A 27,514-nucleotide genomic window follows, 5' to 3' on the forward strand; every position below is an offset into this window, starting at 1 on the left:
GGGTTGTGTGTTTTTCCTGAAACCGTTCTGTAAGCAAAGGATTTGCAAAGGATTTTACTGCCATTTATTTAAACAGATAACTCATCCTTTCCTGCACTGCAGATGTTAGATTGTATGTCAATCAACAACAGGGGGCGTGGCCGTTAGCTGAACCCCACACCCCATTGTATAGAACGTGAAAGAAGTCCCGCCCCTAAATACGTATCCTCTCTCTCATTGGCTAAAATTGACACAGCAACAAAGCCGCGTGGCCTATAGAAACGGGCGACTTGTTTGCGCGCCCCGCCCACCTACGCGAGTCGACAACCCTCGGAGCCCCCTTTGGCTGCTAGCTAGCACAAACAAGCCAGGCAGCGAGCAGGGTATTGACGTGTGTCTGTTTGTGCGGTCATCTTTCTTCTATCCTGATATCCGTCATAACGAGAAAACAAAAGAAAACAAACCGGAAAAAATTAACTCCGCCCTTCTTTAATACGTTTTGTATTTCTTCTTTGGCAGTCACACAACACCACAAAGCTGAAGTTGCTTTGGTAAAGGTAAGGGCAGATTCATGTTTGCCTGATAAAACACCGCTACCGGTTGATCCAAAATGGCTTCTGCTAGCTAGCGTGCTAAAATAACATCGGCTCGCCGCGACCGACGACGGAGTGCGCTAGCTGAGCAGCGCCGGCAGATTAGCCTAGCATGCTGATGGCTCAGCTGATTTACATTCAAGTACAAAATGGCGTCGTCGCCAACTACTATTCTCGTTTCGAATTTAAAGTCGTTTTTGAACGTCGGACGACTCCATCGAACTCTAACTCGAGTCGGCGTTTCTCCGCCTTCACCGGAATGCCTCTGACATTCCGAGCCGCATTCGCCGGCTCTCCCGTCCCATCGGAGCGGAAGGGGAGAGCGGCTAGCCGCGCCGCCCCTGCCCCATTTCCCCGCATCATGGTGAAACGTTTTAAGTATGTCGAGCAAATTAATGGGGTCCGGAGCACAAGCGTTGGCCGTCACGACCCGGACGCTTCTCAAACGTTTGCACCCCGGCTAGAAGACAGTTACACAACCTATATTTAGAAATTAACAAAAGATTAATTAAATGCATTGTACCAGGATATCAGACTAAGTCCAACTCAAGGCAGCAGGCTCCTCACATAGCCTAGCTTACCTATGGATTTTACCCATTCTATGTGGCTAATTAATTAGCGCATAGGATTGGCCTGCTAGCCTCTGATGACATAAATAATATATATATTTGAACGGGGTGTTCTCTCCTTGCCAACTCAAATTAAACTAAAGCTGTAGATTATAGTGCATTTGTCGATGCTAAGATTACCCCAGTAAGGTGTTTGCTCGTTCAATTCAGATTTGTCCTCATTGGCAAGGGCCGCATCAAAGAGCGTAATGCAAACTGACGTTTACGTGTTTTAATGTTTTACGCATTCCCCTTGCACTTTCATTGGCAATTGATTTGTCTTTTTTTTACCCCTTCTCCCAGCACCCTTCCCCCCCATCCCTTCCTATTATTCTTATTCTTTTGAGTATTCTTCATTGTCAAGCCGCCAAAGTGGAGAGTGTGATTGCAGAAGGGGGTGCTTCTCGTTTCAGGTAAGAACAAAACCAAACCACTGGAAAAAGGAAATGCCATCATAGAAACATTATTATCTTCCTATCCACTTGCATGCTTGGGCAGGAACTTCCGGCCCGTGAGACAGAGATGGATCTGGGTAAAGCTCAAAATGGCTGTCAGATAGTTCTTGTAGAGCCTTTGGGGAAGAAGAAAACCAGTGGGGAGGAGGGGGTCATTGTGTGGTTGGGAATGTCTGCACACACCCAGCCTACAGTATACTGATTGGTAGTCAACAGGATGGCTCCCTTCCTGGATTGAGTTTTCAAATTAGTGTGGGGGGGTGGCTTTGTTCAAATGTGGTGAAAATGTTACCCTTCTTTATGAAAACTGCCCTCACAGACTTGTGCCGGTCACAATTCATGAACCGCTGAGGCGTTTTTTTTTTTCCCCCACATTTGATCCCAAAAGAAGTGACAGAGGTTTCCAGCTTGATGTGTCACCGTTTTATCACAACAATCTCAACAGGAGGAAGCATCATAAAAAGCTTTCCCCCACAATTGGCCCCACAGTTTCAGCTCCGGAGCCCTTTCAAATCTCATTTTGTCAGTCGAGTCACTGCACTTACTTTTCTCGAGTGGCGCCATTATTCACCGAGCGGCGCAGGGTGACAGCTCGACCGGCTGCGGACATTCAAGGCAACGGACGCGTCTCCATAACGTCATAACGAAGCCAACTGTGGAAATGGAGGCTCTGCCGATGGGGGCTAGAACGTGCAGCTCAGCAGCGATGCGTGACTTGTTTCTGTCTGCTTCTCCAGCGCTCTGCACCAAACAGGATATTTGCCCCAGTACGTTCAAACCAGGCGGCTGTACAGTGATGTGTGCACTGCAGGCTGCTGCGTGGAGTAACGGACTTTTGGGGCTGGCAGCGCCAACTCTACTAGAATAGAGACACCTCTCAGAGCACCCGAGTTCTATTACTGAACTGTGACAAACCGCCATACACTCAGTTTCTTTATTTGGCTTTGTTTGAATCCAATGTTCTCGTATTACATAACATGAATGCGGCCGGTTAAAAAGTTGGGATTGGATGCTGTGGGAAAAAGACATATTCAAGGGAAACAAAGACACAATTTGTATTGTTGCTCATAACCCGAGATGAGTGTAACAGTGTGTTGATCAGAACAAGGGTTAATAAGGATAAGGCTAACTGTAAGGCTAGCTCAACGAGTCAAGCATCAAGTCAGGATTCATTGAATTCGGGGAAATAGAAACCCCAGGCAGGGTCTTGCTATAGGCCCGTTTGCATGTATCTTTTTGTGCAGCAGAGGAACCAGGGACCTTGGACCTCAGGTCCGAGAAAAGGGTCTTTTTAGGATTTCACGGGACCTCGTATGATGTAGGTGCTTGGTGGAACTCACAAGCTATGGCCAACACCAGATACATCATTTTTCAAAACAGTCCTGGTTGCTGGTCAGCTGTTTTCTTGCCACAAATGGACAGACCCAGAAATCAATCGACGAAAAGCTAGCTATTCTGGCATGCTGTGACACTGAAGGACTTCCAGAGCTCGCAGTGGAACAGCATCATTTTACCCAAAAGAAATACGGCGTTGGCTAGCTAGCAGCAGGGTTTTCACACGGCAAGGCAGTGCAGGTAGAAAGTGAAAACACTTCGAACCATCTGATAGTCCATGGTTATTTTTCATGAACGCTGTGGCAGCTTTGCTCTCCACGTCGTTTTTTTTCAGTTTGTTTTTGAGTGCGGCACTTCAAGGTGCATGTCTGACCTGCCTGCGTCCCTACTGTGGTCCCCTTACTGCGCGTGGGAATGCAAAAGTAAGAATTTCCCCTTGAGGAGGCTAGTGCCTGGAAGGAAATTTGAGCTGGACGGCTCTTTAAACTATGCTGATGAAACACGCAGCCCCAGAACAATGTTACCAAAGACTAGACGAAATCCAATTGAGTAATGAAGTCGTAGCAGTGGAAAAAACAAAGAAAAATTAATTGGGCAAGGCTGTTTATTCGGAGACATGAGGAAATCCCATGCTTTCCTCAAGCTCATGCAAAAATGTTGTCCTAGTTTGAATCCCATTAATGAAATCTGTCAGAAGGCTTTTGATTCAGTTTTTTTTTTTTTTGTTGTTGTTTTTTTCATGGTACAACGGTTGATGGTGGTGACATCCTGCTGACAGGAGGAGGCCTTTCAGGTTTTAGGTGGCAGTGGGTTGGGGGGGGGCTACAGCACATTCTGCAGAAACATCCTTGAGCATTTTAGGCTGCCTGTCACATCATCAGCAGTATCTCATTGTGGAGCCACACGCAGCGCTTTGTTTGGCGCGGCCCCATTTGCCCTCGCACGTCGAACTGAGTGTGACCGCCGGTAGACGGACGCCGCACCAGCCGTGAAAGCCGGTTCAGATGGTCCCTTGCTGAATTAACTTTCCAAATTCGGCCACGAGCCGCTGGATCGGATTGTTTTTTGAAGGGCAGATGAAATGAGGTCACGTTCACCTGGAGCCAAAAGACCCGTTAGCTAGAATTACGGCAAAAACAATGGCAGTTCCTGAAGGACTTCCCCCGGCCTGGCTGTGGTTTAAATGTCCCTGATTGTTCACTGCTTGGATTTCTTATATTCAATACAAAAGAATGCATTTTGGCAGCAAGCTGAAGATTGTGCGTGTGTGCGTTTGTGTGTGTGTGTGTGTGTGTTCACATTCACAAAAATATCTTCACGATGCAAGATGTTTTTCATCTTCCAAGGCAAAGAGATACCGGAGGCCCCGATAACATTCTCAGAAAATGTCACGGTTTCACAACATTGCCGCGTTTTGCCAGCGCTTTCAGCTCTTAATGTCCCTCCAAGGAAGGAACATGAAAAGGAGTGTTTTTCCCAAGCAAACGCTGGAATTGAAGTTCAGACTTGAAGCGAAGTAGATGTCCAACATTTGAGTGGCAACCTTGAAGCTGTGCCGCGGCGGCAGCTGTAGCTATTACGGCCGGGACGAGAACGACAGCCGCCGTCGGGGTTCTCCGTCTCCGAGGGCAGTGGCACTGACATTGTGTAAAATCACCCCTTTGAGTTACGTGCAAAAAAGAAACAAGAGGGTCTGAAAATACAATCTTGTTGGCTTGGTTTTCCCAGTTCATAACCTAAATGAAGGCCATTCAGATTTCCTCTCTCAGATGGTGTAACATGGGGGGGGGCGTCACAGAAAGCCTATTCTGCTCACGTCACATTTGACCTTCTCAGCATTAGGGCTGCAACGAGAAGAAAAACAATGACTTATTTATATTTATTGCCGCAATAAAATACACTCTTCTTTTAAATCACAGCAATAAAATTCTCCCCCCAAAACAAAAGGGTATTTTGTTCAGAACACCTAGAGTGCCTAACAAAGTTTTTTAAACAAACAATAAATAATTGAGGGTCGTAATTGACTAAAATAACAATTTCTCGAGCATGTCTGAAAGGTTCCCGACTATTGCTGTTTGTGCGCTTCCCCTTCTGCCACCCGCAGAACAGGAAGCATCCCCTTCTGCCACCCCTGCCGTCAGTCCAGCAAAGATTTGGGGAAAGTGAGATATCCCGCTCTAAGCTACCGTATTTTCTGTTCTATAAGGCGCACCTTCAATGAATGGCCTATTTTTTATATATAGCGCGCATAGAATAGAAGCTACAGTAGTGTCAGGGGTTGCGTTTATGCATCCACTCGATGGAGCTGCACTAAAGGGAATGTCAACAAAACAGTTAGATAAGGAAGTCAAACTTTATTAATAGAAGACAAACCAACGTTCTGACAACTCCATTCACTCCCAAAACAAGTTAGTGCATTCACAATACGGTACCGTACAGACAGGTAGCTCTTAACCGGTATTTGCGCCGTCTGTTGAAAACAATGTATTTCCAACTCCATTTGTCAAGGTTCAAAGCTTTTCATAAAACCAAAGCACCAAGGAGGACCGCCTCTAAATTCATTGATGTTAAGTTCGCGTGCTAGCAGGGTTTCCTTTATTTGAATAGTGACTGTGGTGGCACTTCTACTTGCTGCTCTCTGTTCAACAACCCAGTGTTTGAGTTTGTCCTCTAGCTGGAGCCTTCTCGCTTTGTTCCCTCGGAAACTCTGTTTGGCCTTCTTTACTTGGCGCAGGTCATCTTGTTGCTTCCTCCACTTCCGCACCATTGATTCGTTAATGTTGAATTTTCTCACTGCTGCTCTATTACCATCTTCTACTGCATGACTGATAGCCTTGAGTTAGACCTCTACGTTGTAAGTGTGTCTCTTGAAAGGTGCCATTTTGGGGTCTTTAAACACAGGCACACACGCACAAATGGAAATGAAAATGCACCCTTCACAGAGTCATATATCCCAGCATGCACCACGCGCTACTTCTACAGGAGAAAATGGAGTCTGCGGCTGCTTCCCGTAGTTGCGAGACCTGTTGCAGCTCAATATTGATCCACACCAGATTATAAGGCGCACTGTCGGTGTTTGAGAAGATTATAGTGCGGAAAATATAGTAATTCTGACTTGGCGATTGGCAAAACATTGTTCAGCGTGTTTTTGCATGCAAGCCTTGGAATAGATAAACTTAATTGATCAGCATAGAACTAAATTAGTTTTTTTCTTTTGGGACACTGCAGTCGTTTGCCCAGTTGCCTCGTGATGCCAGCATTAAGGTGGCTTGTTTTTGTCCAAAAAATGAAAACGTTGCTCTGCTCTGTCTCCTGCAGTGCTTCTTCGGGGGGAGGAGGTGGTAGGGGTGCACCTCAGCACTATCCCAAGACTGTCGGCAACAGGTATGCTGCACTCTGCTCTTAACATTTTATCTGCACGAGTAGCTTTATTTTTGCAGCTGTCGTCTTGCTAAACTTCCTCAAAGTACTCACAAATCCTGCAAAAGAGTCAGTTACTTGGAGGAGGGGGGGCTGTTACATAGACCAGGAAATTGATACTCTTGTCTAATTAGCGGGTTGGAAAATGTAAGTGATGCTGCGGGTTGTGTGTGACGACCAGGCCGCTGGCGCTTCATCGGGAAACGCCGGGAATGTGGGTTTATTTTTTTCCCCAGCATGTGGGACAGATACCTCACACCAGGGATAAAAATCATCCACGCCCACAACATGAAATTCAATCGGTTATGTACCCAAATTGAGCGAGATCACGAGGCTCGTCTCCTGTTAGACCTGTTTGGGAATTGCTTTATAAGGGTGTGTGCGTTTTTTTGTTGTTTTTTTTAAGTCCCGGTAGCCTCAGCATTAGCGTTTCTCTGTCTCGCTTCATGTCAAATATCTCTCTGTCCCGCTCTACCTCCGGGCCTCCTGCAGCGAGTTCCTGGGGAAAACCCCAGGGCAAAGCGCTCAGAGATGGGTTCCTTCACGAAGCACTAGACGAGATGTCAACTCCGCCAACGAAAAAGAGCGACACGATGCAATCTTCAGGAAAGTGAGGGGGTAAGGACACCGAGAAAGCTTCGCGCTTGGCGGACTGGCCGCGCCGCCTGTGAACCTCCCATCACCATAATCACATCTCAGAAGCCTCTGAACGTCCCCTTTTGTTGACACCCCAACCCCCCCCGGCTCTGGCCTTCTAATTTGATACTGCGCACACCGAAAGTGGGTTAGATTAATGACATTTGTCAATTATTCCTGCAGGGGGTGGGTGACAGCGCCGCCTCTTTCTGTGCCTGTGGTTTCCGTAACGGCAAAGTGGGTCAGAGAGGGACAGTGTTGAATTGTCTCATCCTTTAGTCATTAAGATGGCATGTGCTTTGGCTCGGGGGCGCTTGAGCTCTGCCCCCCCGTCCCCGTGAGTCAGGTGATGGTTAAGCACAGAAGATGAAGCCACGTCTCCCCCTCTCCTCCCCCAAGCTGCTCGCGGCTACGGCAGGCAAACATCTCCATGTTCTAAGTTAAAGTGACCGGCTTCATCCAGGGGAGGCTACCACAGTTATGATTAGCGGTTGTATCATCCCATCTAGGTCAAGTGAAGGCGGCAGTTTTAAAAATCTGCACCTGTTTGACTGAGCTGGGTTTTATTTTAAAACCAAGCTGCAACAGTTGTTGAGTGATTCAATAATTCATGGATCGGCCTGATCCGAAGGAGCCGCCGGCTGCCTCTGACAGCACGCCCAACATCTGATTTACACTTTGTCAGGGGAGATGGTTTTCCTGCACTTATTCCAGATCAATCAATCAATAAAAATATTTGACCAATTTATCAGTCAGGAGAGGAGTGCGAGTCTCACTCCAAATCTTTATTTCTAGTGCCGTTGTATTGATTTGTGAGATGTATCCGTTTGCGATGGCTATGAACATTAAACGTCATCTCCCGATGGAAGACCCCCCTATGTTCCATTAGGGGGTGCAGCTTCGATATCGATCCAAACAGTGTCGAAACATTTAGTTTCGAGACATTAGTGTATTATTGATTACGGTGTCAAATAGAATGCAAGGAGAGCAGCCATGTTGTCTGGTTTAGAGACAGTGAGGAGAAGACAGGGGGGCAGAGAGGAAGATGTGGACGTTCTCTCGGGGAATAAGGAGCATGGAGAGGATCAGGAATGAGTCCATCAGAGGGAGATAAAAGTCAGACGGAGATGGTTTGGACATGAACAGAAGAGGGATGGGGACCAGGGTAGAAGGATATTTCTTCTTCTGATTTAATCATCAGAATGAAGGAATGACTGTCACGGGTTATTTTGGAAAGTCTACTCACACGTACCTGATCCAAGCCTCGCCATGCTGCATTGCGGTTGACGCGGAAGGATAGCCAAAACCAAACTCTCGCTTCAAACATTAACGTTGGGCTCAAAGACACAAAGTGAATTTTAGGGATTCGGAACAGAGAAGAAATTGCTCCTCCAAGAACGCTGACAAGCTGATGACTTGCAGAATGTTTACAGGACCAGGGCTCTGGCACTTGTTTCCTTGAGAATGGAAAACAGACAGCGGAGGGGGATTTGTTTGATGGGGCTTTTTGAGTGCCCCCCCTCACTGGAGTGTGTTTTTTTTTTGTTGTTTTTTGTATAAAGCGGAGGTGGCCTCCGACCACCCTGGCCCAGCGACCGCTGAAGTCAGTCTGGGTCCAAGCCTCCTGCCACGCTGCAGTTAGCAGACCCCTGGCAGGCGGCGTAATGTACGAGTGACTGCGGCAGCTTAACGGGGTTTGTCAGGATATCTTGACATCCTCTGATGGCGCGGCTCCTCTCTCCAGTGTTTGAATGGCCTTTTTTTTTTTTTTTTTTAATAGCTACTCAGTATTGATTGACATTAGGAATGCGTGCTGTCAGCACCGCAACACTCCAGAATCAAATAGCCACCGAGCGGAAAGTGATACAGCCATTATGATCGTTGTGCACGTTATGGAGGCCGTCGGTCGTAACCAACCAAAGTGCAGGGAGATCTGGGTCAGATGAGCTGGTCCATATATTCTGATTTTAGTTGCTGGTCTCCTTTCTATTTAATTTGGGTCATCTTCATGATCCTGCTGCATTGGTTCGCCTCACACCTGCTTTTTAAAAAAAAAAAAAAAAAAAAAAATCTCCTTATTCTTCTTCTTCTCCGTCTCTAGCATACTCAACAAACTCACCCCTGACAAGTTTGACAAGCTATGCCTTGAGCTCCTGAACGTGGGCGTAGATTCAAAACTCGTCCTTAAAGGAATCATCTTGCTGGTAAGGGTGCTTCGCTTCTCCCTGGTGCCGCCCCCTCGGCCCAGCTCAACGGGTGTCTCCTCCTGGCAGCCGTCTTGTTTGGTGACTCATCATTGCGCTCGCCAAATGTCCTAACGGCCCTCTTTGTGGTTCAGATTGTAGACAAAGCCCTAGAAGAGCCGAAGTATAGCTCGCTCTATAGTCAGCTATGTCTGCGCTTGGCAGAGGACGCACCAAACTTTGATGGCCCTTCATCTGAGATCCAAACATCCCAAAAGCAGAGCACAGTGAGTGTAGGTGAACACAAACCACGCACGTACATCAGCCCAACAACACGCCGACACGAGCGCCAACTGATGCAGACGATATTTTAGTTTAAATTCATTTCGCTAACAACCGAAAGATGTTGCTTCATAATCGGGAATGAAACATTGGCTTTTAAACATGTCATCCAGAACCTAACAAACTTTAACATCTGATGACTTAACTTGGTGCGCAGAGGATTGGTAGACGTTGGGTTCTTGTTGTGTAACAATCCAGTGTTGGCATCTACTGTCGCCAAGACCCAACGCAATTGGTTGACATCCGATATCCCAAATACCACCATCTAACCCAGGCTGGCATCCTGCCTTGAGGGAGCACCAACTCCAACAGAACTGGGGTTTTGAATAAACCTGTAATGTTTTTTGTACTCTTGAGCATCCATGGCACTGATAACCCTTTCCGAACTGAAGAAATCAGCTCACATATCAGCTGCCGGGCTGAGCAGACATGAAACCCCCTTTCTCTCTTTGCAGACCTTCAGAAGACTGCTGATTTCCAAGCTTCAAGATGAATTTGAAAACCGCGCCAGAAATGTTGAAAGTGAGCGCCCTGACCGTCGTCATCCTCGCAGCTCATTATGACCTTTGACCCACCCCTGCCGCTAACCCTCTCCCCTCTTCTATCTCCTCAGTCTATGACAAACATGACAACCCTCTTACTTCTGAGGAGGAGGAGCAGCGATCTATCGCCAAGTTCAAGATGCTTGGCAACATTAAATTCATCGGGGAACTTGGCAAACTCGACCTCATCCACGAATCTATCCTTCATAAGTGCATCAAAACAGTAAGTGCAGGACTGTTTGGAAGTTTACCGTGAAGTAGTTTGTTCTTGACCCCAGCCCCCTTCCTCTCCTTAATCTCCCAAGCTTCTGGAAAAGAAGAAGAGAGTCCAGCTTAAGGATATGGGGGAGGATTTGGAGTGCCTCTGTCAGATAATGAGAACGGTGGGGCCGAGACTCGACCATGAGAAAGCAAAGGTAATGCGTACGATGTGGGTGTGTTTGTGTGTAAAAGTTCCCAGGAATGGAGCAAAGGCTTAGTGCCGCGGTTAAAAAAAACTTCATGCGCATCAACACGTGCGCTAAATCTCATTCATGCCAATGCTGGTCTTTTTTACTCGGTAACTTTGTTTTTGTCGGGCACGTGGCGACCATTTTGCATCAGCGGTGTCAACTCAAGCCTTGGCTTAGCTCGCCATCTGTTTGTAGGGCCTCACCTAATGCCCCACCTGGCTCAGGGCCATCGTCCCACTGCCTCTATATGAGTTCTCCTGTTACTCACCCTCCCCCCTCCGTCCTTTCAACAGTCTTTAATGGATCAGTACTTTGGCCGTATGCGATCCTTAATGAACAACAAGGAGTTGCCTGCGAGGATCCGCTTCCTATTGCAAGACACAGGGGAGCTGCGAGAAAACCACTGGGTCCCCCGCAAGGCCTTCATCGACAACGGACCAAAGACGATTAACCAGATCCGTCAGGACGCAGTGAAAGTGAGTCCGGTCCCGCTGTCTCTGTTGATTTTGAAACACGACCGATGTTGTCATCACCTTCCGGCCCGCCCTGATAATCCTGGAAGATGTTTGGACCGTTTCCATTCCAAGAAAACTAAAAAAGCAAAATCTGAACCAATTGCGCCTTTTCCCCGGCCAATTCATCGTATAGTTCAAAAATGAATGCCGGAGATGAAGGGTGGCCACGGCTGGTTAGCGGCGATCGTCCCTCGGGAACGTCCTGGAAAATGGTCTTTATTCCAGGGTGATCACCCTGTCTTGCAAAAGACCTGCCTCAGTAACCTAGGTGACCCACGCTCAGCTCCCTTCCTGCCGTTCGTCGGCAGGAAATTACCCGTATATCTAACAATTCACTGGAGTTGTAATTAAAGCGGCCCGTTACGGTGCTGGCATGGGAATTGGTGGTGCTTCTTGCGATCGCGGGAGCCACGTCGGCGCTGTGACGGCAGCTGTGTAACTATGTCCTTTCGCAGGATTTGGGCGTTTTCATCCCAGCGCCCATGTCTCAGGGGATGAGAATGGACTTCTTCCTGGAAAGCCCCTTCATGCACCACCGAATCAAACTAGACCGGGAGACTCTCGGGGGATTGGCCGACATGTTTGGACAGATGCCAGGTAAGGGGGCCCGGGCTCGGCCCTTTTATCCAGCCAGGGGGTTTTAACTCGAATGGATGGAGACGGGAAGCGACTGAATTAAAGAGCAAGCGAGCAGTAATGGCTGTTGAAAAAAAATGGCAGGTAGTCTCATCCCGACACGGGCTCAGATTGATGGGGCCGTGCGCTGTTAGACACATGCCTTAGCCTTTGCCGCCATCTTCTGGCAAAAGAAGTATGCCTCACCCCCCCTTATTATTATTTGTATGAACTCTGAAAGCGCCGCATGTCCTCCTCCAGGAAGTGGAATTGGAACGGGCCCGGGGGTGATTCAGGATCGGTACTCTCCCACTATGGGACGCCATCGCACCAACCCTCTCTTCAATGGTCACGGAGGCCACATCGCTCCTCCGCCGCAGTCACAGTTTGATATTGGGCCCAAGTCATTCGTCAAGTCCAGCCAGGTAATCGAGATCTTCCACGTTCAGATGACAACCTCCGACACCGGGTTTCACCCTCCGACCCCCACATTTGTGCCCTGTGACCAGGTTCAGAACCAGCATTTCCTCAGCCAGAGCCAGAACCACCTGACCCAGCAGCAGGTCCAGTCCAAGGACATGCCTCCACGATTCAGCAAGAAGGGACAGCTCAACGCCGATGAGGTGACGGAATGAGAACAGGATTAATAATGGCGTGCTGGAATATCCCGCCGCCGGCCTGCCTGCCTGACTGCTCAGTGATTATAAAAAGACGCGTTATTCTGAGGGTGGAAACCCGGCGCTGGTCTTCTCCTGCTGCTCTCCCTCTCCCTGTAATCTCCCTCCATCTTTCTGCCCTACCTCTCCTCTGTCTCTTCTCCCCGCTCAAACCGGTAGCCGGTCCGCTGACTGCGATTATGAGATATGAGGGCACAAATTAAAGCTTTTGCGCGGACGCCGGATTTGTCAAAGCCACGCCATTAATCCCCCGCTTGGACTGTGTGCTGCCGGGTGTCCGCAGATCAGCCTCAGGCCTGCCCAGTCATTCCTCCTCAGCAAGAGCCAGGTGCCCAAGCTCACGCCGCAGATCCCCAACATGATGCCCCCGAGCGCCCAACCCCCGCGCACTCAGACCCCGCCCCTGGGACAGGTAGGCCCGAGGTTGGGGTGGGAGTGTGCTCCGGGGTTTTCGCTGTAATAATCACCCGACCCTTTGCCTCACCACAGCCCCCGCAGCTCGGCCTGAAGACGAACCCCCCGCCCATCCAGGAGAAGCCCCAGAAGACCAACAAGAAACCCCCCCCTTCCAGGGAGGAGCTGCTGAAGATGACGGTCAGCAAATCCACGGTTCTGTGGGTGGAGCACGAGAGCGCTCCCCGTAGTAATGCTGTGAAAATACGGAGGCTCATGCAGTAACATTAATGTGAAAAATCAATACAGGCTTGTGTAGATTACCGATCGATATTTGACTTCCAGTGAGGGCTCTCTGACTAGATATTGATTACCTGTGCATCATGTCTTTGATTGTAGATCACTCAATCAATAAGCATCGGGAAGATCTAGTCACCTACATAGACGTCCTCCGCTTATCCAAATTTTTTGTCAATCTTATTCAAGGATAAAACGTATGTGTCCTCTGCAGGAGGCGGTCATGACGGAGTACTTCAACACCAAGAACCTGACGGAGGCGGTGAGCGGCGTGCGTGACATGAAGGCTCCCAAGCACTTTCTGCCCGAGATGCTGAGCAAGATCATCGTGAGTTCCCTGGACCGACCGGACGAGGACAAGGAGCACGCCAGCACTCTGGTCCACACGTTGCGCATCGAGGGCCTCGTCACCGGAGAGAACTTCATGCAGGTTTGTGTGTGTCGTAGCTTGAGTGGACCGGCACCGCTGCGATTGTCCGGTCTTTGACTGTGCGCGGGTCCCGGCAGGCGTTCCTCAGCGTCCTGGACCAGTGCCCGAAGATAGAGCTGGACGTGCCGCTGGTGAAGTCCTACCTGGCCCAGTTTGCGGCGCGGGCGGTCATTGCGGAGCTGGTGAGCGTGGCGGAGCTGGCCCACCCCCTGGAGAACGGCACCCACTTCCCCCTCTTCCTGCTCTGCCTGCAGCAGGCCGCCAAGCTTAAGGACCGAGATTGGCTCACTGACCTCTTCCAGCAGAGCAAGGTCAACATGCAGAAGATGCTGCCGGGTAAGAACACACACACACACACACACACACGCATAGTTAACGGAGGTCTCGGTGTCCCGCCCTAAACTTTCCACCGTATTCGGCAGAAATCGATCAGAACAAGGACCGCATGCTGGAGATCCTGGAGGGGAAGGGCCTGAGCTTCCTGTTCCCGCTGCTGAAGCTGGAGAAGGAGCTGCTGAAGCAGATAAAGGCAGACCCGTCCCCGCAGTCCATCTATAAGTGGATCAAAGACAACATCTCGCCCAAGCTCCACACCGACAAAGGCTTTGTCAACATCCTCATGACCAGGTAGACGCTGCCGTCGTCCTGCCAGGGGAGCCGGGGAGGTCGGGGCTCCAGAAGGGCTTTCAAGAAGCTCTGGTTTATTCTTCGTAATCCCGCGGTGTGTCAGACATCTGGAGAGGACCGTCCGGGTGCTCGGTTCTTGAACCCGACTCCCAGGCTAACTGCACTTCTAAATACAGTTATTCAATTATGATCAATCAATCCAATCAAATTTTAGTTCCCCAGACTTTAGTAACTTCACATGTGTGTGTCCCACCGGCAGTTTCCTGCAGTACATCGCCCAGGAGTTGTGTGTGGCGGAGGGCGACGAACAGCTGGCCGCCCCCTCCAAAGAGCAACTGGAGCAGGAGAAGCAGCTGCTGCTGGCCTTCAAGCCCGTCATGCAGAAGTTCCTGCACGACCACACCGAGCTGCAGGTCAGTGCCCTGTACGCCCTGCAGGTGCACTGCAACACCAACGGGTTCCCCAAAGGTACGCCAGCCGCCTCCCGCCTCTCCATTCCCAATCGGACGTTGCGTGATAGCCACGTGAAAGTCTGAAGTCCTCATCTCGGTCTTCCAGGCATGCTGTTGCGCTACTTTGTCAACTTCTACGACATGGAGATCATCGAAGAAGAAGCCTTCCTTGCCTGGAAAGAAGACATCACCCAAGAATTCCCCGGAAAAGGAAAAGCCTTATTCCAGGTACCCTTGAAAGGCTGACAATGTCTGCTCTTACATCCACTATGAAAGGCGATTTAAAAAAAAAAAAAAAAAAAAAAAAAAACATTAAAAACTGCTGAAACACAGGGGATATTTTCTGATTGCATTTATTTAATCTGAATATTTCCCCAAATTGTCCCCGCTTTTAATTTTCAAACTACCCGATCAATAAATTCAATATTTTCTCACTGCTTAATACGGGAGTTTTACAAGGGGAAGAAAAAATCTTTTCACTCTATAAATTGATACAAGGGGTATTGATGCTAACAGGCCATAATAGGAGAATAAAAAAAATAATTGAACCTCTTATTGAAATACTTTTAATCCCATCAGTCGGATTGATCAATGTCTGGTCCTGCAGGTCAACCAGTGGCTGACGTGGCTGGAGACTGCCGAGGAGGAGGAGTCGGAGGAGGAAGCAGACTAAGGAGCGCGGTGAAGGAGATCCACTCTAATATCTTATGATTACACTCGCCTTTTTCTTTTCTCCTTTTTCTCTCCTTTTTTCTTTTTATTAAAAGTCCCTGCTCAAGTTTCACCAAGTGGCACTTCTTCCGCTTCAGATCTCACAAAATAAAAATGAATTAAAAAAAAAGGACAAACCTTAATATCAATTGAATGATAGAGTAAGAAACCAGAAAATGAACAAACAAAAAAAAAAGTTTCTACCTGTAGGGCCTCATGTTGTTACCACCTGTTGCCATAGCGACGATGGGGCTGTTAGCCTAGTAATAATGTGTGTGTGTGTCATCAGCTACATGAATAATGAAGAGCGACTTTAACCCTTTGTTGCTTTTTCTTTTCTTGGTCCCACTTTTTTGTTTTTCCTCACACTAATAGTCAAGACACCTCCTCCCCGGAAGCAGCTTTATCCCAATAAGTTTCCAGTCCCACTCAAATCGCCAGGGTCCTTCTCGCTGAAAGTGCGGCGGCGCTGAGTGTTGATGAAGTTGAGGATGAAGTTGTGACCCTTCAGACCCCGACCCCCAGACATGTTTGCCGTGTTTATAAATGAATCGGGTCAGCCGCCACGATGTTTCCCCGCCCGTGTTCCTACCTCTTAGTTAGACAGGCTTCTTTTTCCTCCCTCTAACTCCGCCGCCCGACCTTCCAGGAAATTATAGATTCATTGATTTTTTTTAGTTCCCGGTCAGATGGCAGGACACGACCCCTCGGCGGGGCTGATTGCGCCCGCCGCGGTTTACAAAGTATTAATATTTAACGGCGCCAGAAGTGTGTTTAAAACTATCCGGATGAACCAGTACTTATGAAATTGGCAAAGTAAAAGCAAACTAAAGGCAGCAAGGGGTGCGGTTTCACTCTGGAAGCACGCGTGCCGCCATGTTTCATGTGAGAAAATGGATTTGGATCATATTGTAAGGTATTTCTTAATTATTGTGCACCTCTGTTGCTTTAATGTCAATAAAGTCCAGAACATGAGCACCGACATCTTCATTCGCATCGTTGTTTGTTAAAGCCTTGAAGCAGAACTCCTCCGTGTTTGGCTGCTTGTGCTTAGTTACCATGCAGTCCCACCCCATGCCTCGGGGGGGGCAATGGTCTCCACTGCTGCCGGTCCTGGTCACTTTCCTACGTTGCGTCAGGGGAAGGGAGGTTGCCAGGCAACCATACGACTAGCCAAGTTTAAGTGCCTTTGATTAATTGCCCTTTAAGGCTTTTGTTGACAGATAAGATAGCAGCAGTGTCCAAAGGACTAGGATTTTTATTTTTTTAATTTTATTTTTTTAAGACTAACAAAAACACACTCTTTGATATTCCGCAAAGGGCGATGTGCGTCGTCATGGCGTCAGGGCTGCGATGGGATGTTTCCCCAGCCATGCTCTGCATACATATTGACTAATTAGGATCTAGGTCAGGGGTCGGCAGCCCTTAATACCCAAAGAGCCATTTGGACCCGGTGTCCTCGGAAAAGAAAACACTGGGAGCCGCAATTACTTTTTGACGTCTAAAATAAAGGTACCACTATATATATTGCTTTTTATTACCTTTACACTTTGTATAAACAAGTGTGTAGTGTGTTGCTTCTGAAATTTAGTAATATGGAGAAAATAAAATTTTGTTTATGTAATCAACTCATTTTGAGCTTTGGGCTTTCAGAGCGTGTAGCGGAGCCTTGACCTGAATTTTAAAAATAAAATCGCAAACAAATTAATGTGTCAGTAAACAACAAAAAATAAATATTTGCAAAATATCTTCATAAATATTTAATTTACCTGGTTTATGGGACTTCTGCTCCCGAACTTCTGCGCACAGCATCTGCAAATCGGGACTTTACCGGCTGGCGGGTATACCGGTTTCCGTGACTGACGTGTTTTTGAGCGGCGAAAAATAATTTTAATTTAATATTTCAAGATCACAATTATCTTCCAACTTAGAATTAAAAGTTAAAAAAAGGAATTAACACAAATGAAATACATTTCAATTAAATATAATTCATTTTCCCAAGCCACTCGGAGCCGCAGTGTAAAGATGAAAGAGCCGCGGGTTGCCGACCCCTGATCTAGATGGTCCAGTTTTTATCTTGAATCAGTGTCCTGAATCACCAACCACTGCACACACACACACACACACACACACACACACGGGAGGACCTGCAATTGGGTTCCTGTCATAGGTAGTGGCTGTAATTTGAGGTAGTGGCTAAACAGTGTAAGTCCACTGTCATGTGACCAAATGACATAATCTGTAAATCTGCTGCAGGTGTCTTAGGTCTCCGGCTCTGTGGGGATCCAGAAATAGTCCACCACCTTCCTTCCTCTGCGGTGCGGCCCCGAGTCAGGACGCTCGCCCCCGAAGGCGGGGAGCTCGTCAAAGCGGCCCAGACCCTGGTCCCGCCCGGCGAGGAGGGGGCACAGCCGCCCCAGGCTCCTGGAAGGTGGCGTTTTAAAAACAAAAGCGCATGTTGATGTTTTCAGGTTTGGGTGGTGAGGCAGCGCCCTCTGGTGGCCACCCGCTTACCTGGACGGGCTCCTCTCCGGCTCCTCGGGCCCGGGCTCCGGGGTCGGGACGTAGACGGGCTCGCCCTCCTGGGGGTCACGTGATCACAATACGGTGTCATGGTCAAAGCGTGACCTCTGACCTACTTCCGAACGGCGACGTTACCGTGAAGCTCCTGGGCGCTCCGTCCTGGCTCCTGAGGATCTTCACCCTCTGGTCGCTCTCTGTCATGCAGAGGAGGAAGCTCTTGATGTTGGCCTGACACTGAGGGAGAACACACACACACACACACACACACACTTGTATTACGAAGTCTTCCCCCCTTTGAAACAATTCTAATGCAATGTTTTGTTTCCTGCTGGTAGAGAAGAAGGTGGAGGATGTAAGCAAGTGTAGTGGTCCACTGGAGAAGAGGCGTGCGGATGGATGGAGGAAAGTCAGGGATGTAGAAGACGGAGGTGAGAGCAGCCATGTGGGTTTAGTGAAGAAAAGACGGGTGTCAGCAGAGATGAAGATGAGGTTCCCAGAGAACGCATCTTGTATTTGCAAGTGTTATTTGCAGTCCTTATGTCCTCTATTGTAAGTCTCTTTGGATAAAAGCGTCTGCCAAATGTAATGTAACATGGATTTTCTGTTAGACTGGGTTTGAGGAGAAGGTTGGAGCTGCCCGGAGGAGAGGGTTGGAGGAGGCAGGTGATTGGTTGAAGCCCAAAGAGATGTAAGTTCCACCTCTTCCTCACCGCCTTGTCCTGGCTCAGTGCCCTGCGGTCGTCCTCCTCCCTCAGCCTGTCGCTCAGAGTCCGGTGTCTCTCCCTCCACTCCTGGCTCTCCCTCGCCCTGTCCTGGCGCTCGCGCTCGGCCAGCCGCCGCTCCGCCTCGGCCTCCTCCCGCGCCCGTCCCGCCCGCGCACTCTCCTCCTCCGCTGCCTCAGCGCGCCGCCGCCAGCTCCCCTCGCTGGAAGACAACAGGAGTTAGCTTGTTAGCTTGTCCCCGCAAATGACATGCCGCATCCCGATTCAGGTGATTTTACCGTTTTCATTTTGCAGCAGAGCTTTTAGGAGAACATGCCTTTCTAAAAACAGCTTTCCATCTCCTGACAGATGAGCTTTCCCTCTCTGACACACACACATCCTCTCACACTCTTGCTCCACCATCCTGACCTTTGACCCGCAGCTTTCATGTTTCACATTGCCCCACCTCGTACCTCATGGGTTTCCTGCTCTTTTTTATTTTCCTGGAGAGAAAAACAAGCGTTGCCCGTCACTTTGTGTGTGTATGTGTGTGTGTGTTTGTGTGTGAAGAAGGGAAACAGAAACGATAGTGTTTAACCCTTTCATGCCCTGCTTAGCCGACAACACGTTTGCAGAGGTTGTGTGTGTGTGTTTGTTTGTAACACAAACAATTAACTCATGCATTTTTAATTCATTTTCTTTTCATTAAGGTGACTGTCCTTTCAAAATTATCAGTAATTTTGTGTACTTACATCACCACATACTACTATTATCTCTACTACTACTTAAGTTTGAACAAGAAATGAAAGGGTTAACATGAACCGGGCCTCATTCAAACACACACATACACAAACGTAATCTCGTTAACTTTCTGGATTTATGTGGAATTTCCACTCTGGACGGGTTCCCACTGACGCCCCCCTGATAAAGGAGCTGCAGTTGCGGTCAAAGGTCGCCGTGGTTTCCCTGTGTGGACGGGTGACGGTGAAAAAAACATCCCCTCACTGGCATACACACACACACTCAACTCCCCCCCCCCCTTTTAAAAAGATAATAAATCTCGGCCTCCCACAGCTCACGCCGCTATTCACTCATTCATCCGTTACATAGGTTCCCCTCCTCGCCTGCCAGTCCTGGCTGGAGGCGGGGCGATAGCTGGGGTTTCGCCTCACCTGTCAGTCATATTCACCATCCTCAGTAATTTAACTCATTTGTGTTTCCTGGAAAACTCGCCTCCGATATGAATAATCTGGTGGACGTTGCAGGGTTGTATGCTTTTGCTACAGGGGATGGGGGGTCTAACACACAAAAAGCAGAACCTAGAACCCGAACCCGAATGTGAGTTTAAAGCACCGGCCTTTCTTTAACTCGGACGTTCTCCTCCGCCGTCGCCCTCAGCTTGTCCCGCAGGGCGTCCCTGTCCGCCTCCACGCCGTCCTTCTCGCGCAGGAGGGCCCGGTTCTCCCCGAGGAGCCGCTCCAGCTTCAGACGGGCCTCCAGGTGGTTCTTCTCCGTTTGAGCCAGCAGGAGCCGCAGGTCCGAGTGCTGCCGGTAAGAGATGGCGGGAAAGCTCAAGTGACGCTAAAGCTAGTGCTAGCGCCGGTGAGCTTTGTTAGCGCGCCCAAAAATTAGCAACAGGGGTTTTCATTTCTTTCATGTTTCTGGGTTGTCCTACTCTACCCGCCTCCTCTCCGGCCTGAAGGGGGCGCTCCTGATCTGCAGCCGCTCTATTTGGATACAAAGCGTTGCGTCGTGAGGCGGATATCTTCCGATTTACACACACACACTCACAGCGGAAACAAAACACTGACAGTTTTCTGGCCCCCCCCGCCGGCAAAGCTGTCGTGTGCTGGAGAAAAAGACCAGGTGGGGAAGGGGGGTTCGGCGGGGGTCCATTACCAATTTAGTCAGTTAGCAACTTCACTTGATTGTAATGGAAACAAGTAGCTGACCATGATGTGTGTGTGTGTGTGTGTGTGTGTTTGCCACCGGAGCACCTTGTGTGTCTCAGCTCAGGGAGGTCATGTCCCCTGACGTGAGGAAAAACAGGATTCTGTACCTCCTTCTTCAGCTGCAGCAGCTCCTGACCCAGGAGCTTCCCGTCGGCCTCCGCCACCTCCTTGTCCCGCAGGCTCCCGAGGGCCCGGGCCTCCGCCAGCGCCCGGCTCTTCTCAGCCTCCCCTCTGGACTCCTCCGCCTCGTCAGCCGCCCGCGAGCACAGCGCCGCCCTCTGCTGGCTCTGGCACAGCCTCTGCTTCAGCTGGCGGCGGAAGGAACGCGGGTGTAACGCGACCCCACCAGGTGGGAGAAGAATCGGGGTCAACGGACGCTCCTGGTTTCACACACGTCGCCAACCATTCGCACGCCGCCGCCCCCGTACCTCTTTGAGCTCCGCCTGCAGCTCCTGGTTCAGGTTCCTGAGGTTCCTCATGGTCAGTTCGTTCTCCGTGCGCATGGCGATCCGCTCCATGTGGACCTCGTTGGACAGATACCTGTTCTCCCTCCGCAGGTCCTCGCACTCCTGGATTTACAACCTCGCCAACAGAAAGCAAACGTGTTTGAAAGGAGAGCGAAAACGGCGTCCCAAAAGCCCCAAATCTAAAAAGCCTTTCAAACATGGTTTATTTTCCTGTACTTTCATTTTTATTTTAATGTTTTAAACTCGAGAAAACATTTTTTTTTTCTAATTTTATCTTTTTCAATCAATCATTTTTTTAATCTCTATTTTCTATTTGCATCTCAAGCTGCACTGACCTTCCTCTTCCGCACCAGCTCCCCTTGCAGATGGTGGATCTGGACGTAGGAGCTGCCGGCGGCACTGACGGGCCTGACGGCTCGCACCGGCCGCCACGGCGGCCTGGGGAGCCCTTTGACCTCCCCCCCGGACCCGGACCCGGACCCGGACCCGAAGCGGGGACCCCTGTGGACGCTGCCGCTGCTCATGGAGAGGGCCTTGCAGGCGGCGCCGTCCAGCGACGACCCCGCCACCGCCCGGAGGTCGGAATGGGACTTGGCGCGCAGGGACATAGGAGGAAGTACGGCGTCCTCCCGACCTGCGGATCCTGAATGAGGTTCTCAGTTATCGAGGTTAGGCGGATACCAGCGTCATCCATTATTTATCAGGTAACAGGAGCCTGCTGGGTGGTGAGTGTGTGTGTGTGTGCGTGTATATGTGTGTTTCAGCCTCAACTTCCGGAATGTTCCCAACACTCGCTCCTGTAGACAGATTGGTCAGATGTGACTAATCAAAGAGGAGGGAGGTGGTGGTGGTGGGGAGAGAAGTGGTTCTTCCGTCCACTGCTGGCGACCTCACAAAACGGCGGAAAATGCGTTCCAGGTGGCGCCTGGTCCGCCGCTGTCAGCGCTGGTTTCGGAGACACATCGCAGGAGCGCTGGCTGGCCTCTGATCTCTCCCGCCGGCTGATTGGCCGAGAACGAGGAGGGATTTTTGTCATTACATCGTTAGTTAATCACCCTGGGGGGAGCGGGGGGGAGGTGAGGAGGAGGTGGTGGAGGGGAGCTGGAGTTTCTCTTATCCAGTTCTTCTTAAGTGATTCAGGTTCCTCTCAGAAGTCTGAGTTTATTTTTAAACCTGTTTGTAAATAAAGGATCAGAATGTTCAGGGGGGGCGCGACGCTGCCCTGGGTCACTACGGGCAGCAAACCTCCAGGACTACCCCGAGTCCCTGTCTCAGGATAGTACATCTCGGCATTCTCCTTGAGTCCATGAGGTCCTCTCATGTCTTTGGGTTCTCTTAGTGTCCTTAGGTCAACCTTGTGTCACTGGATTCTTCTCATGTCACTAAGTTCTTGTTGTGCTCTTGGACTCTCCTTGAGTTCCTTGGTTCCTCTTCATGTCACCAGACTCTCCTCATATCTCTGGGTTCTCCTCGTATCCATTGGTTCTCCTCATGTGTCCCTGGGTTTTTCTTGTGTCCTTTGGCCCTCACTGAGTCCCCAGGTTCTTGTCATGTCCTTGGGTTCTCCCTTTGTCCCTGTTTCATCCTGTAGTCACTGGGTTCCTCTTGTGTCCTTGGGTTCCTCTTGAGTCCATGGCTTCTGGTTGTGTCCCGAAGATCTCACTGTTCTTTGGGTTCTCCTCGTATCCTCGGGTTCTCCTCATGTTACCGGGTTCTTCTTGTATTCTTGCATTCTCCTTGAGTCCTTGAGTTCCTCTCATGTTTTGGGTTCTCCTCATGTCCTTGGGTTCTCTTCGTGTCTCTTGGTTCTCCTTATGTCTCTGGGTTCTTGTTGTGTTCTTGGGTTCTCTTTGAGTCCCTGGGTTCCTCTTATGTCTTTCAGTTCTCCTCATGTCCTTAGGTTCTCCTTGGGTTACTGGAGTCACATCACGTCACAGTGCTCTCGTGTTCTCCCTGAATCCCTTGTTTCTGATCTTGTGATTGGGTTCTTCTTGTCTTCTTGCATTTCCCTTTGTTCCCTGAGTTCCTATCATGTCTGAGTTCTCCTCATGTCCTTGGCTTCTCCTTGAGTCCATGGGTTCTCCTCATGTCCTCCTGTCCTTTTGCTTCTCCTCATGACTTTAAGGAAGAAGTTTTCTTCTTCCCTAGGAAGAAGAAAACTTTTCCAACCACCCTCTACCACTCTCTGCTGCAACTGTAAATAGTATCATTTGTCTATAAAATTGTTATATGTACACATCCGCACAATATTTTATCCTTATTCACATTAAGGAAAAGAAAAAGAAAGAAACATAGATCAACTTGCAACAAAGAATAGCTTTATTAACATTTATTAACATAACGGTGCTTGTCAGTGTACTGAAGTAGCTTTTACAAAGCAGGATGATTGTTGTCAATATTCAGCATGTTTTTGCTGAAAAAACTCAAGGCTTATCAGGGAAATAGGGGTGTCATGTCTCGAGGTGACGCCTTCATTTATTTGGCTTCATGCTGTCCGCTGCAGACATTTTTAGACACAGTAAACACGCCGGTCTTTCCTCGCCTCCCGCCGTCGTCACAGTGAAGCCAAGAGCAACATACGCCTCGTCATATTTCCTCATCTTAGTTTTTGGGTGACTTTCGTTTGTTTCGTTATCTTCGCCTCTCACGGCCTTTCTTATCATCCCCGTTAAATATTTTCCATGGTGTCTCTTGAGGGTTTGTTCACAGCACTTCATATTTCCTGCTCTGTGCTGTGTGTGCACATACTCGCTGCCAAAAAAAACCTACACCATGGAGCTAATACTGACTTCCAAGGGTTCTGGTCTTGTCCTCGGGTTTTCCCCCGTATCTTTTGGTTCTGGACCTGTTCCTCAGTTCTTCTCGTGTTCCAGGGTTCCCCTCTGATCCGGGGGTCAGGGTTCCTCGACGAGAAAATGCCGGTGACGACAACCCCTCTGGTTCATTCATCACGACATCCTCCATCCCTCCATTAGTGACAGAGGAGAAGATGCTGATGAAGCAGGAAAAGAAAAAAGACTTTTGAAAACACGCCAACACCGCGACTCTTCCTGTTTCCCGGAGAACCTCAATTTTTATATTTCTAAAATGTTATTGGTTGGATGCACGGGGGGTTTGGGGGTGTTTGCTCATGACGTATTAGCTCATTGATAATTGATGGGACTGTTTTGAGGGGGTAATGGGGCATTTAGCAGATTTGACCTTGGCGTCCTGTTTCCTTTTCCCGTCAGGAGACGCGATGAGGCCCCCAGGCAGCGCCTTCTTCTCGGACCCTTCCAGAATATATTTCGACATGGCGCTACAACTGCTAGTCGCCCGGCTGCTGCTCCTGTCCTGCACCGCCGTCTGGCCCCGGGCCTCGGCCTCCAGCGTGGGTGAGTCACGACTGAGGGTGTGTGTGTGTGTGTGTGTGTGTGTGCGCGCGCATGCAAGAAAATCTTTTTCAATTTTAATTTCACACTCAGTGCACTGTCCGATCTGCTGTTTTGTAAAATAAATGATTTCTTTTATATATATATTTGTATATAATTTATACATTTTGGGGTTAGGGGGGGGCTAAAGGTGCAGAAAAGTATTTTCTCTTTCATGAGCAATTTGAATATAAAGAATAATAAAGAAAATAGATAACTTTGAAATGCTGTATATTGATAACAGCCAGTCATAATATATGTATGGCATATATAACATAAAATGTATGTGAAATTAAAATGTTTTTCAAGTATTCATTGTGTATTTGTATAAGATTATTAAATAGAATTACATGTTATTTGTGTTCTGCGGCAAATGTATTGTCTGCGATTGCATAATATATTATGTTTGCTTTGTTTTTCAAAATAAAACATATATGGATAGGAAATACATTTGCAGGTTTCAATTTGATTTTAGAAATGCTTTCACACACTTTCCAAATAAAATGCATATTAAAGAAAATGCATTCAGTGATATTTAAGATTTTGTTTTGTAATTCTCTTGTGTAGACTGGTTATTATAATAATGTATGGCCGGTGATATTTGATGAATGGATGAATAATCTCTACCTAGTAATTTCACATTGTGAAATGAAAAGTATCCTGAAATATAGATATTGAATTATATCCTAGAAAAGCTCTTGTTATTTGAAAATGTGAAGCTCCTACATTTAGCCCGGTGATTTTACTTGACAAATGTCGATAAATCGCGTCGGCCTCTGCGTGTGTGTTTTCCCAGCTCAAAGAGCCGGCGGCGTCTTCCTGCTCATCGAGGGCGGGTCGTACACCTTCAACTTCAGCGCCGCCAGCGCCGCCTGCCTGTCCATGAATGTCACCATAGCAACACTGGCACAGGTGGACAAAGCGGTGCAGCAAGGGCTGGAGATGTGCAAGTAGGTCGGAATTATGTGGCGGGTTTAGTCATCGCTCACTCTAAAATAAAATGCACGTGCCGTTCGGTTAAACCAACTATCAAAGGGAACAGCCAATCAGCAGGGGCGCTTTCATCTACTTTGTTTGAGAATAATGAAAAAAAAACACCAAGAATTGTAGCATGCATTTGGAATATAATGACGTAACTTGTTGCAAGGGTGGCAACCAGCGTGGCTAACACTGGGAACATTCCGGCAACGCCAATTAGCATTTTTTTCTTACAAATGTATGTCCCGTTTTGTTTTGGTGTCGCTGAAGTAAGAATGTGCGCGTATGCGGACGATGTGAGGATTTACCTCGCCAATATTTGTTTTTAAACTGTGCCACATCCATGAAATTTAAAATGTTTCTTCATCGTGAGAAGCTAGCAAACAACTGGATTTTTTTTTTATGTGCAAAATTATGCTCTTGTTTCACACTCCTCCTAGATTTGGTTGGATCCTGGAGAAGGTCGCTGTCATCCCGAGGCAAACAGCCGACCTGAGGTGTGGAAGCGGCAAGACAGGGGTGGTGCTGTGGCGCGCCAGCGAGGAGAAGAAGTTTGGCGTCTTCTGCTTCAACGCATCGGGTACCTCCTGTTTCCGCCCGGCATGCCGGTCCTCAAACACATCTTTTCTGAAACGCAGGGAATTCTAGTCGCTGCTGTGTCAGATTTTCAGGAGCCCCTGAAGGCGTCGACCCCAAGCCCCGGAACCTCCACCCCCTCCAGCTCGCCGGCTGCAGCCACCACGCCCTCCTTATCTATAACGGCTTCGCCGTCGACCGCGGAGAACCATCAGCAGGCCACTCTGACATCTACCACCCGGCCGCCGTCCACGTCCACGTCCACCTCTACTCCCCAGCCCTCCCTCGCCAGCAGCACATCTTTCCCTCCCCCTTCTCCATTGGTCTTCACGTTCGCGCCTGCCTCCCTGACACAGCCTCACGCTTCCAATTATCCGGTCTTCTTAGAGTCTGGGCCGGCCAAGCCGCCTCTAGGAGGTGAGTCTAATTTTCGGCGAGGCGGCTCCTTTGCGGGCAGGATTACACATCACGCCTGGTGCTTGTTATCACATTATAACCCATTAGCGACACACAGGTTGATGTCAAACGCAGGCTGATATCACATCTGACCACGAGGGCACCCAAAACTGCTCCAAATGCACTGTAAGCACATTCTCTATGGGTACCGATTTACATACATAATTATAACATATTATTAACATATAAAATAACAATATACCAGGGTTGGGCAATTATTTTGGGTGGCGGGACACTTTTTCTTATGCACAGGCCAACTAGGTAGCATTTAAAATGAACAAAATGAAATATGTCATTGAAATATTTACATTTTTTTGGCATTTTATTTCAACATTAAAATCATGAATGATCATATGAATGTACTGACATTATTTTGTATGTAATCATCCATACAAAATTAAACAAAAGGAAAGAAATAAGGAGTGTCTAAAGTCAATATTGATTGAAGATACTTATTAAAATATTCAAAGAAAATAGACGGGCCGGAAAAAAAGCAGAATGGGGCGGATGTGGCCCGCCAGACATAAAATGCCCAGGTCTGCAAAATATGCACTATATTTCTAATATAGAATATATGAATGAAGCTGCATTTATGTACTATATATAGATATAGATGTGGATATAGATATAGATAGATAGATATCTATATTCGAACAGATACTGAGATGATCTTTAACTATGTTTAGCAATATTGTATTTTTTTTGTCTGTCTATTTTAGACGTTTTATGTGTGATTACCCTTGGACTTGATTATCTTTGTGAACATATTTATTCATTGATGTATTTATTTGTCCACTTGTTTATTTTTCAAAAAACTATTTTCTCATTTCCTGACAAAAAACATTTTTTTAAAAATGTCGATAGTTCTTTGAAGGAAATAGACATATAGATCAATTTAGTTAGTTAGTTTAACTCGTTTTAGTTAGTTTAATCAAATGTAATTAATGAGATTATGAAACAGAGAATTTCTGCTTTATTCATTGAATTTCATTAAATCGTTTGTTTTGCCTCCAGGTGTTTTTGCCGTTGTCCTTGGTGTTTTCCTCCTGATCCTGGCATCAGCCATTGCTGCGTACTTCTACAGACTGTACGTGTACAACAATAATAATGTTTATAGAAATGGTATTAACAACAGTAACAATGACAACAATGGTAGTGGGTGAGGATATGAAGGTAGTTGGTGTGAGAG

The 27,514-nt window shown here is 48.2% G+C and overlaps 3 protein-coding genes and 1 non-coding gene across 9 annotated transcripts in view; 3 read left to right on the plus strand and 1 right to left on the minus strand.

Annotated features, from left to right (window-relative positions):
• Positions 1-341: 341 nt before the first annotated feature.
• On the plus strand, positions 342-16,244 carry eif4g2b (eukaryotic translation initiation factor 4, gamma 2b). Of its 2 annotated transcripts, XM_086149248.1 has the most exons (21): positions 342-536; positions 1,484-1,593; positions 6,289-6,354; positions 6,883-7,008; positions 9,128-9,230; positions 9,365-9,502; positions 10,007-10,073; positions 10,165-10,316; positions 10,399-10,509; positions 10,839-11,021; positions 11,516-11,657; positions 11,937-12,100; positions 12,185-12,298; positions 12,636-12,764; positions 12,842-12,946; positions 13,257-13,472; positions 13,550-13,808; positions 13,895-14,099; positions 14,359-14,567; positions 14,658-14,779; positions 15,159-16,244. In XM_086149248.1, the coding sequence occupies exons 8-21, from the start codon at positions 10,233-10,235 to the stop codon at positions 15,222-15,224; spliced, it is 2,109 nt and encodes a 702-aa protein (XP_086005374.1). In that variant the 5' UTR covers positions 342-536; positions 1,484-1,593; positions 6,289-6,354; positions 6,883-7,008; positions 9,128-9,230; positions 9,365-9,502; positions 10,007-10,073; positions 10,165-10,232; the 3' UTR covers positions 15,225-16,244. The 2 variants fall into 2 exon arrangements, with proteins under 2 accessions (XP_086005374.1, XP_086005373.1); XM_086149247.1 differs by having other exon boundaries at positions 11,937-12,298.
• On the plus strand, positions 12,366-12,548 carry LOC147232419 (small nucleolar RNA SNORD97). Its single transcript, XR_015106445.1, has one exon. It is a non-coding gene; the product is annotated as a small nucleolar RNA SNORD97 (small nucleolar RNA).
• Positions 16,245-16,455: 211 nt separating the features above from the next.
• On the minus strand, positions 16,456-18,509 carry LOC147232420 (uncharacterized). Its single transcript, XM_086149255.1, has 4 exons — positions 18,485-18,509; positions 17,921-18,019; positions 17,777-17,844; positions 16,456-17,686 (listed from the first exon to the last, which is right to left on the minus strand). Exons 2-4 carry the CDS (start codon positions 17,984-17,986, stop codon positions 17,524-17,526), a joined length of 297 nt encoding a protein of 98 aa, XP_086005381.1. The 5' UTR covers positions 17,987-18,019; positions 18,485-18,509; the 3' UTR covers positions 16,456-17,523.
• lyve1b (lymphatic vessel endothelial hyaluronic receptor 1b) overlaps positions 18,001-27,514 on the plus strand; it is an 11,089-nt gene continuing 1,575 nt past the window's right edge. The window contains exons 1-9 of one of the 5 annotated variants that reach the window (XM_086149251.1): positions 18,001-18,213; positions 18,394-18,473; positions 19,885-20,037; positions 20,189-21,609; positions 24,136-24,279; positions 25,112-25,265; positions 25,734-25,873; positions 25,957-26,286; positions 27,340-27,412. In XM_086149251.1, coding sequence (XP_086005377.1) covers positions 24,144-24,279; positions 25,112-25,265; positions 25,734-25,873; positions 25,957-26,286; positions 27,340-27,412 — 833 coding nt within the window. In that variant the 5' untranslated portion in view covers positions 18,001-18,213; positions 18,394-18,473; positions 19,885-20,037; positions 20,189-21,609; positions 24,136-24,143. Of the gene's footprint in view, positions 18,214-18,393; positions 18,474-18,652; positions 18,776-19,884; positions 20,038-20,188; positions 21,610-24,135; positions 24,280-25,111; positions 25,266-25,733; positions 25,874-25,956; positions 26,287-27,339; positions 27,413-27,514 lie in introns of those variants that run through there. The other 4 variants (XM_086149254.1, XM_086149249.1, XM_086149252.1 and 1 more) reach the window with 4 other exon arrangements.

Source organism: Fistularia commersonii, chromosome 7 (assembly GCF_037954325.1).
Source record: "Fistularia commersonii isolate RoL2024-O1a breed Wild chromosome 7, RoL_Fcom_v1.0, whole genome shotgun sequence".
NCBI classification, from domain to species: Eukaryota; Metazoa; Chordata; class Actinopteri; order Syngnathiformes; family Fistulariidae; genus Fistularia; species Fistularia commersonii.

Coding starts and splice junctions, on each gene's coding strand:
- eif4g2b (XM_086149247.1), top strand. CDS start 10,233: ATGCTTGGCAACATTAAATTCATCGGGGAACTTGGCAAACTCGACCTC. Junction 10,510..10,838: donor TCGACCATGAGAAAGCAAAG/GTAATGCGTACG, acceptor TCCTTTCAACAG/TCTTTAATGGATCAGTACTT. Junction 12,947..13,256: donor AGGAGCTGCTGAAGATGACG/GTCAGCAAATCC, acceptor TGTCCTCTGCAG/GAGGCGGTCATGACGGAGTA.
- LOC147232420 (XM_086149255.1), bottom strand. CDS start 17,986: ATGACAGAGAGCGACCAGAGGGTGAAGATCCTCAGGAGCCAGGACGGA. Junction 17,845..17,920: donor GAGCGCCCAGGAGCTTCACG/GTAACGTCGCCG, acceptor CGTGACCCCCAG/GAGGGCGAGCCCGTCTACGT. Junction 17,687..17,776: donor CCGGAGAGGAGCCCGTCCAG/GTAAGCGGGTGG, acceptor GCCACCTTCCAG/GAGCCTGGGGCGGCTGTGCC.